Raw genomic sequence first — 18,055 nt, 5'->3', positions numbered from 1 at the left:
TTATGTATCTTTACGGAATGTATCTTTACGGAATGTATCTTTACGGAATATATCTTTGCGGAATGTATCTTTACGGAATGTATCTTTACGGAATGTATCTTTACGGAATGTATCTTTGCGGAATGTATCTTTACGGAATGTATCTTTGCGGAATGTATCTTTACGGAATGTATCTTTGCGGTATGTATCTTTGCGGAATGTATCTTTACGGAATGTATCTTTGCAGAATGTATCTTTACGGAATGTATCTTTGCAGAATGTATCTTTGCGGAATGTATCTTTACGGAATGTATCTTTGCAGAATGTATCTTTACGGAATGTATCTTTACGGAATGTATCTTTGCAGAATGTATCTTTGCGGAATGTATCTTTACGGAATGTATCTTTACGGAATGTATCTTTGCTGAATGTATCTTTACGGTATGTATCTTTGCGGAATGTATCTTTGCGGAATGTATCTTTGCGGAATGTATCTTTGCTGAATGTATCTTTGCGGAATGTATCTTTGCGGAATGTATCTTTGCTGAATGTATCTTTACGGAATGTATCTTTACGGAATGTATCTTTACGGTATATATCTTTGCGGTATGTATCTTTGCGGTATGTATCTTTACGGAATGTATCTTTGCGGTATGTATCTTTACGGTATGTATCTTTGCGGAATGTATCTTTACGGAATGTATCTTTACGGTATGTATCTTTGCGGAATGTATCTTTACGGAATTTATCTTTACGGTATGTATCTTTACGGAATGTATCTTTGCGGAATGTATCTTTACGGAATTTATCTTTACGGTATGTATCTTTACGGTATATATCTTTGCGTTATGTATCTTTGCAGTATGTATCTTTACGTATGTATCTTTACGGATTGTATCTTTGCGGAATGTATCTTTACGGTATATGTCTTTGCGGTATATATCTTGTACAGTATGTATCTTTAAGGAATGTATCTTCACGGTATGTACGCCTCAGATGGTTGTTAACGTGTGAGTCTCTTGCCTCTCCGTGTCTCAGGAGAGTTTCTGGACGCAGACGGGATGTGCGCTGCGTGTGATGCAACGTGTCTGAAATGCACGGGGCCGCGGACAGACGACTGCATCAGCTGCTCAGCTGCACGGTGCGTTCAGGGGGGGATGAATACAGCACGCCATTCCTCTGAGCAGGAAATACTGTACAGTTACATATTCATAATTTACAGAAGCGTTGGTGCGCTTACAGTTAAAGGAAGGAGCTGTTCAAGGAATTCTGTTTGGGATTAAAGACTCGTTTCTCATTCAAAGAAAATACTGCAGAAATGAAGCTCAACTTATTATCAAAAATGATGTGTCGGGAAACTTTTAGGATATTTATTTGAAATACATTTGTTCTGGAGATTAGATAAGATTAATTATGTTTTACACACACACACTCACACACACACACACACACACACACACACACACACACACACACACACACACACACACACACACACACACTCTTCCCACTGTGTCAACGCACTGATTTTTATCTGTGTGTCTCTCCATATGTCACATGCTGGGATGTAAATGAGTTCATTTACAGAGACATGATTCATCTGTTTTCTGCTGATTTATTTTCTGTTGTTGCAGCTGAAATGTCTTTTCATGGTTGTTGTTGTTGTTGTTGTTGTTGTGGTGGTGGTGGTGGTGGTGTTCTGCAGGGCTCTGGAAGAGGGCCGCTGTGTGGTGCAGTGTGCAAAGGGAAAGTACCGGTCTGGGGGTCGGTGTCACCTGTGTGACCACACCTGCTCCACCTGTGTGGAGGCGGGGCCACAAAACTGCACCTCCTGTGACACTGGTGAGGTGTGTGTGTGTGTGTGTGTGTGTGTGTGTGTGTGTGTGTGTGTGTGTGTGTGTGTGTGTGTGTGTGTGTGTGTGTGTGTGTGTGTGTGTGTGTGTGTGTGTGTGTGTGTGTGTGTGTGTGTGTGTGTGTGTGTGTGTGTGTGTGTGTGTGTGTGTGTGTGTGTGTGTGTGTGTGTGTGTGTTACAATTGACCACTTGATCATGTGTATGTGCTGCTAGCATGGGAAACAGGTCGTGTTAATTCAGTAATCACATTATATTAAGGATTGTAATCAATATAGCCGAGCCAAAATAATCATATCCACTATGAGGTCTTCCCAATCCCTGTTTTTCAATTAAACTATATTTTAAATAAGTAAGTTACTCAAAAACACGCAAAAAAACATATATATAGAAAATAAGGAGCCCCTCCCCACGCCCCTCTGAGAGAGATTTGGTTAGAAAGAACACAATGGTGCTCTAGGAGGAGATTCAGGTGATAAGGGGGGGGGGGGGGTTACCTTGGTTGCTGATTGGCTAATGGTTACACAAGACAAAACATCGTTATGACATCATAAAGTGGCCAAAATCTGATCAGCTCATTTTCAGAAAGGTTTTTATAGAAATGGATCAAAAAGAGAGAGAATCTTTGTTCCTGAAACTTTCAGAGTCTCTTTCCACAGAGGGGACACATGTTGATGTAGAAGAGACATGAAGAAGAGGGGACACATGTTGATGTAGAAGAGACATGGAGAAGAGGGGACACATGTTGATGTAGAAGAGACATGAAGAAGAGGGGACACATGTTGATGTAGAAGAGACATGAAGAAGAGGGGACACATGTTGATGTAGAAGAGACATGAAGAAGAGGGGACACATATTGATGTAGAAGAGACATGAAGAAGAGGGGACACATGTTGATGTAGAAGAGACATGAAGAAGAGGGGACACATGTTGATGTAGAAGAGACATGAAGAAGAGGGGACACATGTTGATGTAGAAGAGACATGAAGAAGAGGGGACACATGTTGATGTAGAAGAGACATGAAGAAGAGGGGACACATGTTGATGTAGAAGAGACATGAAGAAGAGGGGACACATGTTGATGTAGAAGAGACATGGAGAAGAGGGGACACATATTGATGTAGAAGAGACATGAAGAAGAGGGGACACATATTGATGTAGAAGAGACATGAAGAAGAGGGGACACATGTTGATGTAGAAGAGACATGAAGAAGAGGGGACACATGTTGATGTAGAAGAGACATGGAGAAGAGGGGACACATGTTGATGTAGAAGAGACATGAAGAAGAGGGGACACATGTTGATGTAGAAGAGACATGAAGAAGAGGGGACACATGTTGATGTAGAAGAGACATGAAGAAGAGGGGACACATATTGATGTAGAAGAGACATGAAGAAGAGGGGACACATGTTGATGTAGAAGAGACATGAAGAAGAGGGGACACATGTTGATGTAGAAGAGACATGAAGAAGGGGGGACACATGTTGATGTAGAAGAGACATGAAGAAGAGGGGACACATGTTGATGTAGAAGAGACATGGAGAAGAGGGGACACATGTTGATGTAGAAGAGACATAAAGAAGAGGGGACACATGTTGATGTAGAAGAGACATGAAGAAGAGGGGACACATGTTGATGTAGACGAGACATGGAGAAGAGGGGACACGTGTTGATGTAGAAGAGACATGGTGAAGAGGGGACACATGTTGATGTAGAAGAGACATGGAGAAGAGGGGACACATGTTGATGTAGAAGAGACATGAAGAAGAGGGGACACATGTTGATGTAGAAGAGACATGAAGAAGAGGGGACACATGTTGATGTAGAAGAGACATGAAGAAGAGGGGACACATGTTGATGTAGAACAGACATGAAGAAGAGGAGACACATGTTGATGTAGAAGAAACATGAAGAAGAGGGGACACATGTTGATGTAGAACAGACATGAAGAAGAGGGGACACATGTTGATGTAGAAGAGACATGAAGAAGAGGGGACACATGTTGATGTAGAAGAGACATGAAGAAGAGGGGACAAATGTTGATGTAGAACAGACATGAAGAAGAGGAGACACATGTTGATGTAGAAGAGACATGAAGAAGAGGGGACACATGTTGATGTAGAACAGACATGAAGAAGAGGAGACACATGTTGATGTAGAAGAGACATGGAGAAGAGGGGACACATGTTGATGTAGAAGAGACATGGAGAAGAGGGGACACATGTTGATGTAGAAGAGACATGGAGAAGAGGGGACACATGTTGATGTAGAAGAGACATGAAGAAGAGGGGACACATGTTGATGTAGAAGAGACATGAAGAAGAGGGGAGACATGTTGATGTAAAAGAGACATGAAGAAGAGGGGACACATGTTGATGTAGAAGAGACATGAAGAAGAGGGGACACATGTTGATGTAGAAGAGACATGAAGAAGAGGGGACACATGTTGATGTAGAAGAGACATGAAGAAGAGGGGACACATGTTTATAATAGGGGACCTTTAAGTCTTCACACACGTATCTGCTGTTATCCTGCAGATAAGTTCAGCGTGCAGAGGTACCTGTATGGAGGTGTGTGTGTGGACGCGTGTCCGGAGGCCTTCTTCCACTCAGAGGTCAGCTGTGAGTCGTGCTCCACTCACTGTCTGCTCTGCAGCAGCTCCACCCGCTGCCTCCACTGCCACGCCTCCTACTACGTCTCTGATGGAGCCTGCAGCAAGCCGGAGTGTGGGGAAGGTAAACAGGCCATCGCGTTTGTTCATGAGGTTGTGCTCCAATACTCATAGATTGTACTTGTATATATTCTATAAACATTTTGTATGTTGTGGCACATATTGTGGTATTTTATTTTTATGTTTCATAAATATTTTTATTTTTAAATTAATTATATTTCTTTGGTATATAAATATTTTTTATTGATTTTATTTAATGTTTTTTTTGCACATTCTAACTTTTTAATCTTTTTTCATATAATAATAAAAATATTTTTTTGTTGACACTTTGAACTTTTTAGGGTTATATAAATAGATTTATTTTATTTCACATTTTTAAATTGATGGCTGTAAAAATATTTTTATTTTGTATTGCCCACTTAATTTAACTTCTTTAGGTTTTTATACATTATTTTATATTTATTTGTATTTGTATTTGTACTTACTAAAACCTTGATATACATTTTTTACGTATTTTTTTCATTCTCAGGGGAGGTGGAGGATCCAGACTACGATGACTGCATGTCCTGTGAGGAGGGCTGCAACAAGTGTGTCCTCTGTAAGTCCGAACAAAGTGTTCCCTCTATGAATTAGACCGAGCTCTCTTCTCCCTGAGCGGCCGACCATGTTCCCCGGTTTCTCCTCAGAGTGTTTTGTTTAAACGGAGAGTGTTTTTGTGTCTGCTTTCAACAGATAACCCCAAACATTGCCTGTCCTGCACTGAGGGCTTTTACAAGTAAGGCTGTGTGCCTCTCTGCCTTTCACTGCACCGGAGAGAACTAGAATGAAATCCCCTTTCTTTGCCGTGTGTGTGTGTGTGTGTGTGTGTGTGTGTGTGTGTGTGTGTGTGTGTGTGTGTGTGTGTGTGTGTGTGTGTGTGTGTGTGTGTGTGTGTGTGTGTGTGTGTGTGTGTGTGTGTGTGGGGGTGGGGGTGGGTGGGTGGGGGTGGGTGGGTGGGTGGGTGTGTGTGTGACGCAGGTACAGACAGATATGTTTGTTATCAGTTTTCAGGATGGCTGCTACAAAAACTGCCCGGCGAAGACGTACAGCGTGGACGCGGAGATGAGCTGCGTGCCGTGTGAGGAGAACTGTGTGAGCTGTGACGAACACGAGTGCTACTGGTGTGAGGCCGACCTCTTCTTATCAGGTACAGATACACAGCCGTGACAAAAGAATGATATATAAAAAGCTTGGTTTGAAAGTGTCAAAATGTTGTGTTGTATTATTAGTGGTGGAAAACATACTGAGATCCTTCACTTCAGTAAGAGTATCATCACCGTACTACATTACTATTAAAAGTCCTGAGTGGTAGTTTTAGTAAAAGTGTTATCCGTAAAGTGTACTTAAAGTATTACTGTACAATTATCAAAACATGTTTGTGAGTACCAGATTTCACGGCAGAGGGTAATGACATTTTGAGATTAAAAGTAAAAAAAAAGTCTACGGAAAACGTTGAATACATTTGAATTCTGGCTTTCCACTTTTTCTCTGTGTTCTGAGATTAAAGTCAAAATCCACAAGAAAAATTCAGAATTTTAAAGAAAAAGTCAGAATTCTGAAGGGAAAGTCTAATATTTTTTTATTCTGAATTCTTACTTTTTTTCACTCTTTCTTAGAAATCTGACTTTTGAGAGAAAATCTAGATTTCTGAGAAAAACTTTTTTTTAAATCTGAAGACAAAGTCGGAACTGTGCGACAAAATTCCAAGAATTAGTCAGAATACCAACATTTTTCACTTTTTCCCACATTTCTAACTTTTTTCTTCAGAACTTTTCACTTTTTTTAAAGTCAGAATTCCTAATTAAAGAATCCGAATTCTGATAAAAAAGTTTTTTAAAAAGTCAGAATTCTTAGATTAAAGTCGAAGTTTAGACCAATCAGATAAATGTTGTGGCATCTATTCCTCATCACCTTCTTCTCCCAGAGGGTATTTGTGTCCCCGAGTGTCCCGATGGTTCCTACGGAGACGAGGACACCAATGACTGTGAGGAGTGTGACCCGGCCTGTGGGTCGTGTGTCGGTCCGGAGGAAAACGACTGTCTGTCCTGTGCAGACGGGAAGCTTCTGGAAGACGGAGAGTGTGTGTCCGACCACGAGCTCTGCCCCGTTAAGTCCTTCCACAGCGGTGAGACGTCTTCCCCTAACCCAGGGGTGTCCAAACTTTTTTAACTCAGGGCCCACTTAAGAATCTAAAAAATGTTTGCGGCCCACATTCAAGCATAAACAATAAGATAAGATTGTTGTGCCAGATGTAAGTATGTAATGTACATATTAACCGTATTTAGTAAGAATACGGAGGTTTAGTTGAATACTCGATTCTGATTGGTCAATTCAGAACATATGACACGTTGTTAATCCAGTAGTACAGACCGCTGTCAAGGACTGTAATGATTGAGAAAGAAAAAGGAAAAGAGGTTCAAATAAATACAAAATCTTAATAATGAAATATTTCCACACAAATCATAATGTTTTGCAAATGATTTGGCGGCCCACAGGTTGGGAACCGCCGCTCTAATCCAACCGTAATGAGGCAGGGATTTGGGTTCTTTCACTGGGGCACAAAGTACATCTTGGAGGGTAATTGGTCTGTGTGCCGCCATCCCTGAACCCCGTGCCATCTTAAGTCTTCAAATAGACACAAGTTCTGAGAATAATTAATTGTATTTTCTGCACATTTAGTTCCCCCGTAGAATTAGCGGGACAGACCTTTAAACAACACACGGTAATTAGCGAGGCAGGACATCTTAATTATAGGAACTCGAGTAACTCTGAGGAGAGTGCAGAGGTTCATAGAGAGGTTGGAGATGAAGACACAGAAGTGAAGTTTATTTTAAACTTTTAATCTCAGCAACAGAAAGCCTCACACCTCCACAGTGTTAGACATATCACAGGGTGCAACAAGCTCAAGGGTTCTTCTGTTATTAAGAGTTCTCATCTTAGTGTATCCTTCTCCTAAATGCTGCTGATGGAAGACAATAGAGTGGTGCAGTGACGAGTCCTAAAACCCAGAAGTGAGTCAGCATTTACCACTTCCTGTTCCCTCGTCTCAGAGCCAATGGGATCTCTCCATAGGGTTTAGGAAAATATCTGAAATAAGGTCTGTGGTTGAGACACATTGAAGAGACGGATCACGTTTTGTTCTACATTAAATCATCAGCAGTGACCCCACTGGTGATTTCTGAAGAGTGGACGTGTCTGAAAAACGATGGTTGTTACCAAGTGGCTGAATAGGACTACAGAAGTCGTGGAGGTCGTTGTACGTCCTTACACCGAACACGTAAACACTCCTCTAAGTCCCTGCCTCCTGCAAACTGTTCAAACAAACGCTTCAACTCGTTCCATTTAGAATCTGTGTGTTTGAATATGGATCTTAAGTTGGCGTGACGTTGAAGTCGTGCTGCTGGACTCGGCTGTAGTTCCTTAAGGTTAGCATTTAGCTTCTGGCGATTAGATTTATGATTTAAAAAAATGATAAAAGTAGGGAAGACGTGTGGAGATTATCGTTTTTTTAATTCCTTTTCCACAGATCTTATCTTTTACAATATTCCAAAATCCTATGGAGAAATCCCGTTGCTTTTTTGTCGAGGGAACCAGCAGCTTCCTTCCGGGTAAATACGTAATCCCTGCACCGCTCTGTTAGGTTAGCATAGAGACTGAAAGCAGACCAACCACTCAACTTTGCTGAACTATAACCTAAATGAGCAGTATGTAATATGCATCTTCTAGAAACCATTGTTTTCCCGCCCTTATTCAAATCAAATCAAAATGTAAATGCCACTCTGAAACGTGCAGTTTTGCTTTATTGGGGGGGTCTGGGGGGGGTCCTGCCAATATCCAGCAACTTGGCACAGCCATTGAAGAGGACCAACATTCCACAGGCCACAATCAACAACCTGATCAACTCTATGCCAAGGAGATGGGTTGCACTGCGTGAGGCAAATGGTGGTCACACCAGATACTGACTGGTTTTCGGACCCCCCCAGACCCCCCCAATAAAGCAAAACTGCACGTTTCAGAGTGGCCTTTTATTGTGGCCAGCCTAAGGCACACCTGTGCAATAATCATGCTGTCTAATCAGCATCTTGATATGCCACACCTGTGAGGTGGGATGGATTATCTCGGCAAAGGAGAAGTGCTCACTATCACACATTTTTTCAGATTTGTAAACAATATTTGAGAGAAATGGTTATTTTGTGTATTTAGAAAATGTTTTAGATCTTTGAGTTCATCTCATGAAAAATGGGAGCAAAAACAAAAGTGTTGCGTTTATATTTTTGTTCAGTGTAATATAAATAGTGCAGAATAGTCTATATACAAGAAATTGGAATATTGATATATGTAAGTTGCAACCAGATGAATGTTATGGATGTTCTTTCAGAAGTTCAGGTGTCTAACAGTCTTATGGCCTGTGGGATGAAACTGTTCCTTAACAAAAAAAAATACAAAAGAAGTGATGTTAATGGAAACTAGGTTATGGAAATGAGTTGACAAGAAAGACAGATGCAAATATTAGTCGCTAATAAGATGGATTTCCTCAATCTGAGTGCAATGACCGTCAGGAAGTGAGGTGTTCTTTAACGGTCCCGGATAAGAGCTAGATCTGCCTGCGTGTCTTCATCATGATCTCTGTGATGTTTCCTCTCCAGAGGACGGAGCGTGTGAGGACTGCCACCCCTCCTGTGAGGCCTGTTCCGGAGAGGAGAAGACCCGCTGTACCACATGTGCAAAAGGTAGATTATGACATGTTGTTAGAAAAATCTCCCTGGTCCCCGGCTTGAGCTTCAATCTCAGGATCCATGTATCTGTGATCCTCTCCAGAATGGAAGTAGTCATCACATACAGAGCATCAGCTAGTTCCTGAACAGTGTCCTTCACATGCTGATATCCAAGAGAGGGGCCGTTTCTCAATGTCGAGTACACCTGCTGCAGAGCCACTATTTCACTCAGTATACATCGAGTGTTGCAGAATGCTGGGCATTTAAACGGTCCTTCTTCGCCACTCGATGACGTAGTATACTTGAAATAGTGGCTCTGCAGCAGGTGTACTCGACATTGAGAAACGGCCAGGGAGTTACTCAGTCACAAGATGGAGGAATACCGGTTCTTGTAAGTAATTGTAAATCGTATCATGAACAAAACACTTGAGTTTTTTTCTCAAAATCTCAAAATTCTGGCTTTCTCTCAAAATTCAGAATTTCTCTCAAAATCTCAAAATTCTGACTTTTTCCAAAGATTCTGACTTTTTCCAAAAATTCTGACTTTCTCTCAAAATCCTTAATTTCTCTCAAAATTCTGACTTATTCTCAAAATCTATTTTTTCTCAAAATTCTTTATTTTTCTCATAATGTAAACATTTTGACTTTCTCTCAAAATCTAAATATCCTGACTTTTTACTCAAAATCTCAAACAGTGTCCTTCACATGCTGATATCCAAGAGAGGGAGTCACACAGTCCCAAGATGGAGGAATAGAAAGCAGTATTCAATGTTTACTTCAGATTAGCTCCACGTCAGAAATGAGCATGCTTGTCATATGTCTCTCTCCATAGAGGCTGAATCATCATGTTAATCACATAGCTATCATATGCTTCAAACAGTCCTGATGCTCTGCTAGGTAATCACACATCCTGTCATGTTCACAGCTACAGTTGATACCTCTGTTAGCATGTGGACTCTGATGTTGGAAGAGGACATTCAGGATTTCCCCATCATATATATACGGCTTCAAACCTGAAGCAGCATTTCATATGTCCATGTTTACTCCACAGCCTGTGCAGTTATGTAGCGTTTCACTGAGGATGTTTACTCCTCTTCCTCCTCTTCCTCCTCTTCCTCCTCTTCCCAGGGCGGTTTCTGACCGCTCAGCAAACATGTGTGTCAAAGTGTCCGGGGGGTTTCTTTTCCAATCGTGTGAGCGGAGTGTGTGAGGCGTGCCCCCCCGGCTGTGTGCAGTGTGAAGACGCTCTGATCTGCAAACGCTGTCAGAGCAGCCGCTTCCTGCAGGACGGAGGCTGTGTGAAGCAGTGTGTCAGGTCAGAAGACTCTCCATGTGTCCCCCACATCAACATGTGTCCCCTCTTCTCCATGTCTCCTACATCAACATGTGTCCCCTCTTCTCCATGTCTCTCCCACATCAACATGTGTCCCCTCTTCTTCATGTCTCTCCCACACCAACATGTGTCCCCTCTTCTCCATGTCTCTCCCACATCAACACGTGTCCCCTCTTCTCCATGTCTCTCCCACATCAACATGTGTCCCCTCTTCTCCATGTCTCTTCTACATCAACATGTGTCCCCTCTTCTTCATGTCTCTTCTACATCAACATGTGTCCCCTCTTCTTCATGTCTCTTCTTCATCAACATGTGTCCCCTCTTCTTCATGTCTCTTCTTCATCAACATGTGTCCCCTCTTCTTCATGTCTCTTCTTCATCAACACGTGTCCCCTCTTCTTCATGTCTCTTCTACATCAACATGTGTCCCCTCTTCTTCATGTCTCTTCTTCATCAACATGTGTCCCCTCTTCTCCATGTCTCTTCTACATCAACATGTGTCCCCTCTTCTCCATGTCTCTTCTACATCAACATGTGTCCCCTCTTCTCCATGTCTCTTCTACATCAACATGTGTCCCCTCTTCTCCATGTCTCTTCTACATCAACATGTGTCCCCTCTTCTCCATGTCTCTTCTACATCAACATGTGTCCCCTCTTCTCCATGTCTCTTCTTCATCAACATGTGTCCCCTCTTCTTCATGTCTCTTCTTCATCAACATGTGTCCCCTCTTCTCCATGTCTCTTCTTTATCAACACGTGTCCCCTCTTCTCCATGTCTCTTCTTCATCAACACGTGTCCCCTCTTCTTCATGTCTCTTCTACATCAACATGTGTCCCCTCTTCTCCATGTCTCTTCTACATCAACATGTGTCCCCTCTTCTTCATGTCTTTTCTACATCAACATGTGTCCCCTCTTCTCCATGTCTCTTCTACATCAACATGTGTCCCCTCTTCTTCATGTCTCTTCTACATCAACATGTGTCCCCTCTTCTTCATGTCTCTTCTTCATCAACATGTGTCCCCTCTTCTCCATGTCTCTTCTACATCAACATGTGTCCCCTCTTCTTCATGTCTCTTCTACATCAACATGTGTCCCCTCTTCTTCATGTCTCTTCTACATCAACATGTGTCCCCTCTTCTTCATGTCTCTTCTACATCAACATGTGTCCCCTCTTCTTCATGTCTCTTCTACATCAACATGTGTCCCCTCTTCTTCATGTCTTTTCTACATCAACATGTGTCCCCTCTTCTCCATGTCTCTTCTACATCAACATGTGTCCCCTCTTCTTCATGTCTCTTCTACATCAACATGTGTCCCCTCTTCTTCATGTCTCTTCTACATCAACATGTGTCCCCTCTTCTTCATGTCTCTTCTTCATCAACATGTGTCCCCTCTTCTTCATGTCTCTTCTTCATCAACATGTGTCCCCTCTTCTCCATGTCTCTTCTTTATCAACACGTGTCCCCTCTTCTCCATGTCTCTTCTTCATCAACACGTGTCCCCTCTTCTTCATGTCTCTTCTACATCAACATGTGTCCCCTCTTCTCCATGTCTCTTCTACATCAACATGTGTCCCCTCTTCTTCATGTCTTTTCTACATCAACATGTGTCCCCTCTTCTCCATGTCTCTTCTACATCAACATGTGTCCCCTCTTCTTCATGTCTCTTCTACATCAACATGTGTCCCCTCTTCTCCATGTCTCTTCTACATCAACATGTGTCCCCTCTTCTTCATGTCTCTTCTACATCAACATGTGTCCCCTCTTCTCCATGTCTCTTCTACATCAACATGTGTCCCCTCTTCTCCATGTCTCTTCTTCATCAACATGTGTCCCCTCTTCTTCATGTCTCTTCTTCATCAACATGTGTCCCCTCTTCTCCATGTCTCTTCTTTATCAACACGTGTCCCCTCTTCTCCATGTCTCTTCTTCATCAACACGTGTCCCCTCTTCTTCATGTCTCTTCTACATCAACATGTGTCCCCTCTTCTCCATGTCTCTTCTACATCAACATGTGTCCCCTCTTCTTCATGTCTCTTCTACATCAAAATGTGTCCCCTCTTCTTCATGTCTCTTCTACATCAACATGTGTCCCCTCTTCCTCATGTCTCTTCTACATCAACATGTGTCCCCTCTTCTCCATGTCTCTTCTACATCAACATGTGTCCCCTCTTCTTCATGTCTCTTCTACATCAACATGTGTCCCCTCTTCTTCATGTCTCTTCTACATCAACATGTGTCCCCTCTGTGGAAAGAGACTCTGAAAGTTTCAGGAACAAAGATTCTCTCTCTTTTTGATCCATTTCTACAAAAACCTGTCTGAAAATGAGCTGATCAGATTTTGGCCACTTGATGATGTCATAACGATGTGTTGTCTTGTGTAACCATTAGCCAATCAGCAACCAAGGTAACCCCCCCCCTCATCACCTGAATCTCCTCCTAGAGCACCATTGAGTTCTTTGTAACCAAACGTCTCTCAGAGGGGCGTGGGGAGGGGCTCCTTATTTTCATCTAAAGTAACAGACAGAGAATCAGCACTTTGGAAACAGGGCTGAAACAGAGGGGATTATGGGTAATGCTGCAATGATCTGTTTGGTGTTTCAGCCAATCAGAGACAGGTTCTGGATATATCTGAGACCTGTGATATATTGATGAAAGACAGTGTGATAGGGGACCTTTAAATAAAGGATTCCATGTTCATAAGACAATAATATATATAATATGCGTCATTGTTCAAGAGCTGCACCCGGAATCCACATTTGATCTTAATCACAGTCAGTTCAACATTTGGTAACATAAGGCAATATGTAAAGATATCTGAATGAAGTGGAGCCGCTCTGGCTTAAAAACTGTATAAATCCTTGTTGGGTAAAACTTTTCGATGAATTTCAAAAATGATATCTCCCTCTTTTATCGTAAATCTGTCACATATCCCGGATTTTAGCCTTGAAGACCATTTACATGCACTCAAATCTACATAACACACGACAGGAAATGGAAAATGGACCTCTTTAATTTCAATAACCTACATTATTTTTGACCCTATAATGATGTAATGTAATATTGTGAAAGCGTTAAGTTCTATCAAAGTCCATCTTCCCCCGCTTATCCGTGGTCACGATCCTACCAAAACAGAAAGTTAATAGAAGTTTTGCCTGAGGTGTATTTGCTTGATTGACAGGTGTCTCAGACTATAACACTCGAATAAACTTGTATATATGTAAACGTGTATTTTGTATACAGGTAAACACATGTGTATTTTGTGATTTTAAGCAGCTGGATTGTTAAACCCGACAACAAACAATCCTTAAAATTCAACAAAACTTAGAAATATTTTGATAACAAATGATTTTGAAGTGATTTGTTGTCTTTCTAAATATATCAGAAATTATTCCTCGGCCTCTGGGAGTATGTGATGCTATGATAATCCATCCATCCATCTTCTCCCGCTTATCCGTGGTCGGGTCTCAGTTCCAGCAGAGAGCCCCAAACGTTCCTTTCCCTCATCAACCAGCTCTGACTGGGGGGTCCCAAGGCACTCCCAGGCCAGAGAAGAGATATAATCCCTCCACCTGGTTCTAGGTCTACCCCTCGGTCTCTTCCCTAGGGAGGCGCCCAGGTGGCATCCTAACTAGGTGCCCTAACCACCTCAACTGGCTCCTTTCGACGCCAAGGAGGAGCGGTTCAACTCCGAGTCCCTCCCGGATGACTGAACTTCTCACCTTATCCCTAAGGGAGACGCCAGCCACCCTGCGGAGGAAACCCATCTCGGCCTCTTGTATCCTCGATCTCGTTCTTTCGGTCATGACCCATTCTTCAGGACCATAGGTGAGGGTAGGAAGGGAAATGGCGCGGTAGACAGAGAGCTTTGCCTTCTGGCTCAGCTCCCTTTTCGTCACAACGGTACCGCTCCCACTGCTCCGACTCTCCGGCCCATCTCACGCTCCATTGTTCCCTCACTCGAGAACAAGACCCCCCCGAGATACTTGAACTAGGGCTGCTCGATTATGGCAAAAATCATAATCTCGATTATTTGTGTCAATAATTGTAATTGCGATTATTCATTGACTTTGAAAACATCCATTTATTGGAGAACCACATTTGAACATTATGTTTTTAACAGTTGATTACCCTGAACTTTAATTATAACTCAACTGAAAAACAAAACAAAATTAATAATAATGATACAAAAAAAATCGGTTTTATTTCGATTACGTTGTTTTCGTAATCGTTGCAAGCCATAATCATAATCGCGATTAAAATACGATGAATTGAGCAGCCCTAACTCGAACTCCTTCACTTGAGGTAAGGACTCCTATCAATATACATTTGAATAATTGACATGCTTTTGATATATACATTGCTCCATCTGTCGCTGGAAATGAATAATTCTTAGTTTAAATATTCTGTGGGGATTTAAACTTGGCAAAATCATATCCTTTGAACATCAGGCCAGATGTTTATGGCACATCTTAAGAGCCAAAGTTAAATGTCAAGGGACGTATTTTCTTGCCATGATTTCCTTGTTTATAGGAAATGAAATCGTGAGACCCTTTGAGTTTGAAAGACTTTACTTTTATCTATCTTTTACTTACAAGCAGCTTTTATAAGCAGCACTTAAGTACTACAAGATTATCCGGATGAATGATTAGCTGTCCTCTTTAGACTGAAGCAAAGAGCAGAGCAGAATGTCACCCTGGTGTTTACCCCAGCAGCGCACACACTCATGCATATTTAATTCTGTTCACATGATAAAAATAATATTGAGACCAACAAGGAGCAGAATCTGTTTATTACCAGATTTAATGCAACATGTTAAGGCAGGGGTCTCAAACTCAATTTCATCGTGGGCCACATTAGCATTATGGTTGCAACTTTCAATCTCAATCTTTATTTATTTACATTGCACATTTAAAACAACCTCAGTTGACCAAAGTGCTGCACAGGGAACACATGAAAGAACACAATAGGAGTAAAATAATAATTAAAAACAAGAAAAAAAAAGCACAATAACTAGAAACATATAAAAAACACATACAAATATTAAAATGTTGTGTTATACATATATAAATATATCATATATATATAAAATAATGTATTATATGACATTATTGCCTCTGCATTGGATTATTATCGGATAGATAATAACTTCATAATTAACTACGTCTGAAAGCAGAAGTCTAGGCCAAATAATTGCAAGTCTCTTCAAGGCATGTCACAAAATGAGATGCATTGTGGGACATGTAGTTTATGGGCAACGTGCTTCTGTAAAGCGGCATGTAACCGCATAATACACATATATATATTCTTTCAGAGCTCTTGTGGGGCCACAGAAAATGAAGTCAAGGGCCGGATTTGGCCCCCGGGCCTTCAGTTTGACACCCCTGTGTTAAGGTCTTTGAATAGGACATGTTCAAAGTAATGCATGTGTTTAGGACCTGACATTGAAGTGCATTTTGCAGCCAGCAGTAAGACAGTTAAAGGGAGGTGTGTTTCTGAACTGCACAATGGACAGAGAGGGGTTTACTCCCATGAGAAGTGGAGACAGGCTGCAGCTAAATGTTCTCACAGATCAAACTTTGAGAATCAAAAAGGTGGAAACCACATCAGATAAACAGTATACTATAAACAAGGAAAAATAAACCACTCATTTAGGGATTTTAATACAACTTTTAATACATTTTGGGGTCTTTCAATAGGAACTTTGAGAAAAAAAACATTGAATTGATGTCCATTTCGCATCCTGAGGGGGGGGGGGGGGGGGTGTGTGTGTGTGTGTGTGTGTGTGTGTGTGTGTGTGTGTGTGTGTGTGTGTGTGTGTTGATAAATGATTCTTTATTTAATATAGAAAGTCATTAAACAAGTGAAATCGATCTCAAATGTAGGAACAGATACTTCATCCTCAGAGGATAGAGAAGTTCTGCTGAACACAGCTCACAGAGAACTACTGACCCCGCCCCTTAAAGTGGACCTATCATTCTATATTTGAATAATATAGTGTAGGACCATACCTATATAAGGCATATTTATACTTTTTATTTTTCAAAATACCAAACAGATCATGCATTTGAGCCATTCCTCATTTCTCTCAATTTAACACTGTCTTTGCATCATGGGCTGATTCTGTGAGAACAGCACCATCTACAGGCCTGGCATATGTACTACAGCGTCTCCAGCGCTTTCCAACGGCAATGTCCGTGGCTGTCTCCTCCTGATTGGTGGAGTTGGCCCAATAGCCGTAGTGCCACTTCTGTGACGTCATAGAAGTGTTCAAATCTGGATCAGTCTGTATCAGATCCGTTGCAGCCCCTTTTTAAGAGATTTGGGTATGGAGGGAAAGAGAGAGGGTTGTGTTTTCTGACACTTGGTGAGTTCCCTGGAACACCGGGGACACATGTTCATGAATCAAAGACGTACAAAAAGTGCATTTTGCATGATAGGTCCCCTTTAAATTCTCTTAGGCATCATCTAAACCCTACAGTCCTTAACCATTTGCAAATCCCCCTTTTACACTTCCCTTTGCCCCACACAAGACACACATACGAGACTGAAATTACAATTGAACGGAGTAAAAGCCATCAGAGTATAAGACTATATGTTTTAAATGATTATATGTGTGTCTCTCTCTCAGGGGTTACCCAGCAGGCGGTGTGTGTCGCAGCTGTGTGTCGGGGTGTGTGTCCTGTGTGAAGAACGCCACACACTGCCTGAGCTGTGAGGAGCCTCTGCTGCTGCACAAGCATCAGTGTGTGAGGGCGTGTCCTGCAGAACACACTGCGCGGGACAGGGAGTGCACACACTGCCCCCCCGCCTGCCAGCAGTGCGACCCGCTGGGACGATGCACAGGTAATAAAACTAACTCGTGCATCCTTTCATTCATCATTTATTCACAAGTTAAATAAGAATACAGGTACTGTCATGGAATAGGATGGAGACCCCCCAAGGAGCTATCGGGCGCTTGAGATGAGAGGCCCAGACAATAAACACACACAGTCCCCTCCAGAGCTATTGGAGCAGCGAGGCCAATGGCTTTATGTTTGCTGCACACTGAAAACAATTAGGTTGGAGATCAAAGCTGAAGATGAGACAAGAGCCCAGTATTTCAACGTTTTCATTCCAGGTGTGCGTTGATCTGTTGGTAATGCCTCGGGTTCCGGTGGGCATGTAAACAAATGCATAATGCTGCGCTATACTTTGCGGCCTCACCCGGTTGCATAGCGACGCTTATTGTTTAGGTGTCTTTGAATAAGCAGGTAGTCATATCATTAGCTAGAACTAGCTGGATCTGATCGATATGGACATAAACGCGAGTGAAGTCTAATCTGACGGGAGAAAGAGATCAGCTGCTGCTGACGAGTCGACACGCAGCTCTGCATGATCACATGCAGCGGTGAGCGGACAAAACACACACTTCAGGTTAGAATATCACACGTAGCTATTTTAGTTACCTCTCAAACTACCGTAACG

At 42.0% G+C, this 18,055-nt stretch overlaps 1 protein-coding gene across 1 annotated transcript in view; it reads left to right on the top strand.

Moving 5' to 3' along the window:
- The window catches only part of pcsk5a (proprotein convertase subtilisin/kexin type 5a), a 90,470-nt gene that overhangs the window by 44,721 nt on the left and 27,694 nt on the right, over positions 1-18,055 (top strand). Inside the window, exons 21-30 of the mRNA XM_079657825.1 lie at positions 1,018-1,120; positions 1,685-1,821; positions 4,368-4,565; positions 5,031-5,099; positions 5,234-5,276; positions 5,545-5,687; positions 6,465-6,665; positions 9,187-9,270; positions 10,384-10,570; positions 17,220-17,434. Coding sequence (XP_079513951.1) covers positions 1,018-1,120; positions 1,685-1,821; positions 4,368-4,565; positions 5,031-5,099; positions 5,234-5,276; positions 5,545-5,687; positions 6,465-6,665; positions 9,187-9,270; positions 10,384-10,570; positions 17,220-17,434 — 1,380 coding nt within the window. The remainder of the gene's footprint in view (positions 1-1,017; positions 1,121-1,684; positions 1,822-4,367; positions 4,566-5,030; positions 5,100-5,233; positions 5,277-5,544; positions 5,688-6,464; positions 6,666-9,186; positions 9,271-10,383; positions 10,571-17,219; positions 17,435-18,055) is intronic.

This window comes from Notothenia rossii, assembly GCF_949606895.1.
Source record: "Notothenia rossii genome assembly, chromosome: 11".
NCBI classification, from domain to species: domain Eukaryota; kingdom Metazoa; phylum Chordata; class Actinopteri; order Perciformes; family Nototheniidae; genus Notothenia; species Notothenia rossii.
Note: the sequence above shows the minus strand (reverse complement) of the source record. Positions and strands in the feature narration are given on the sequence as shown.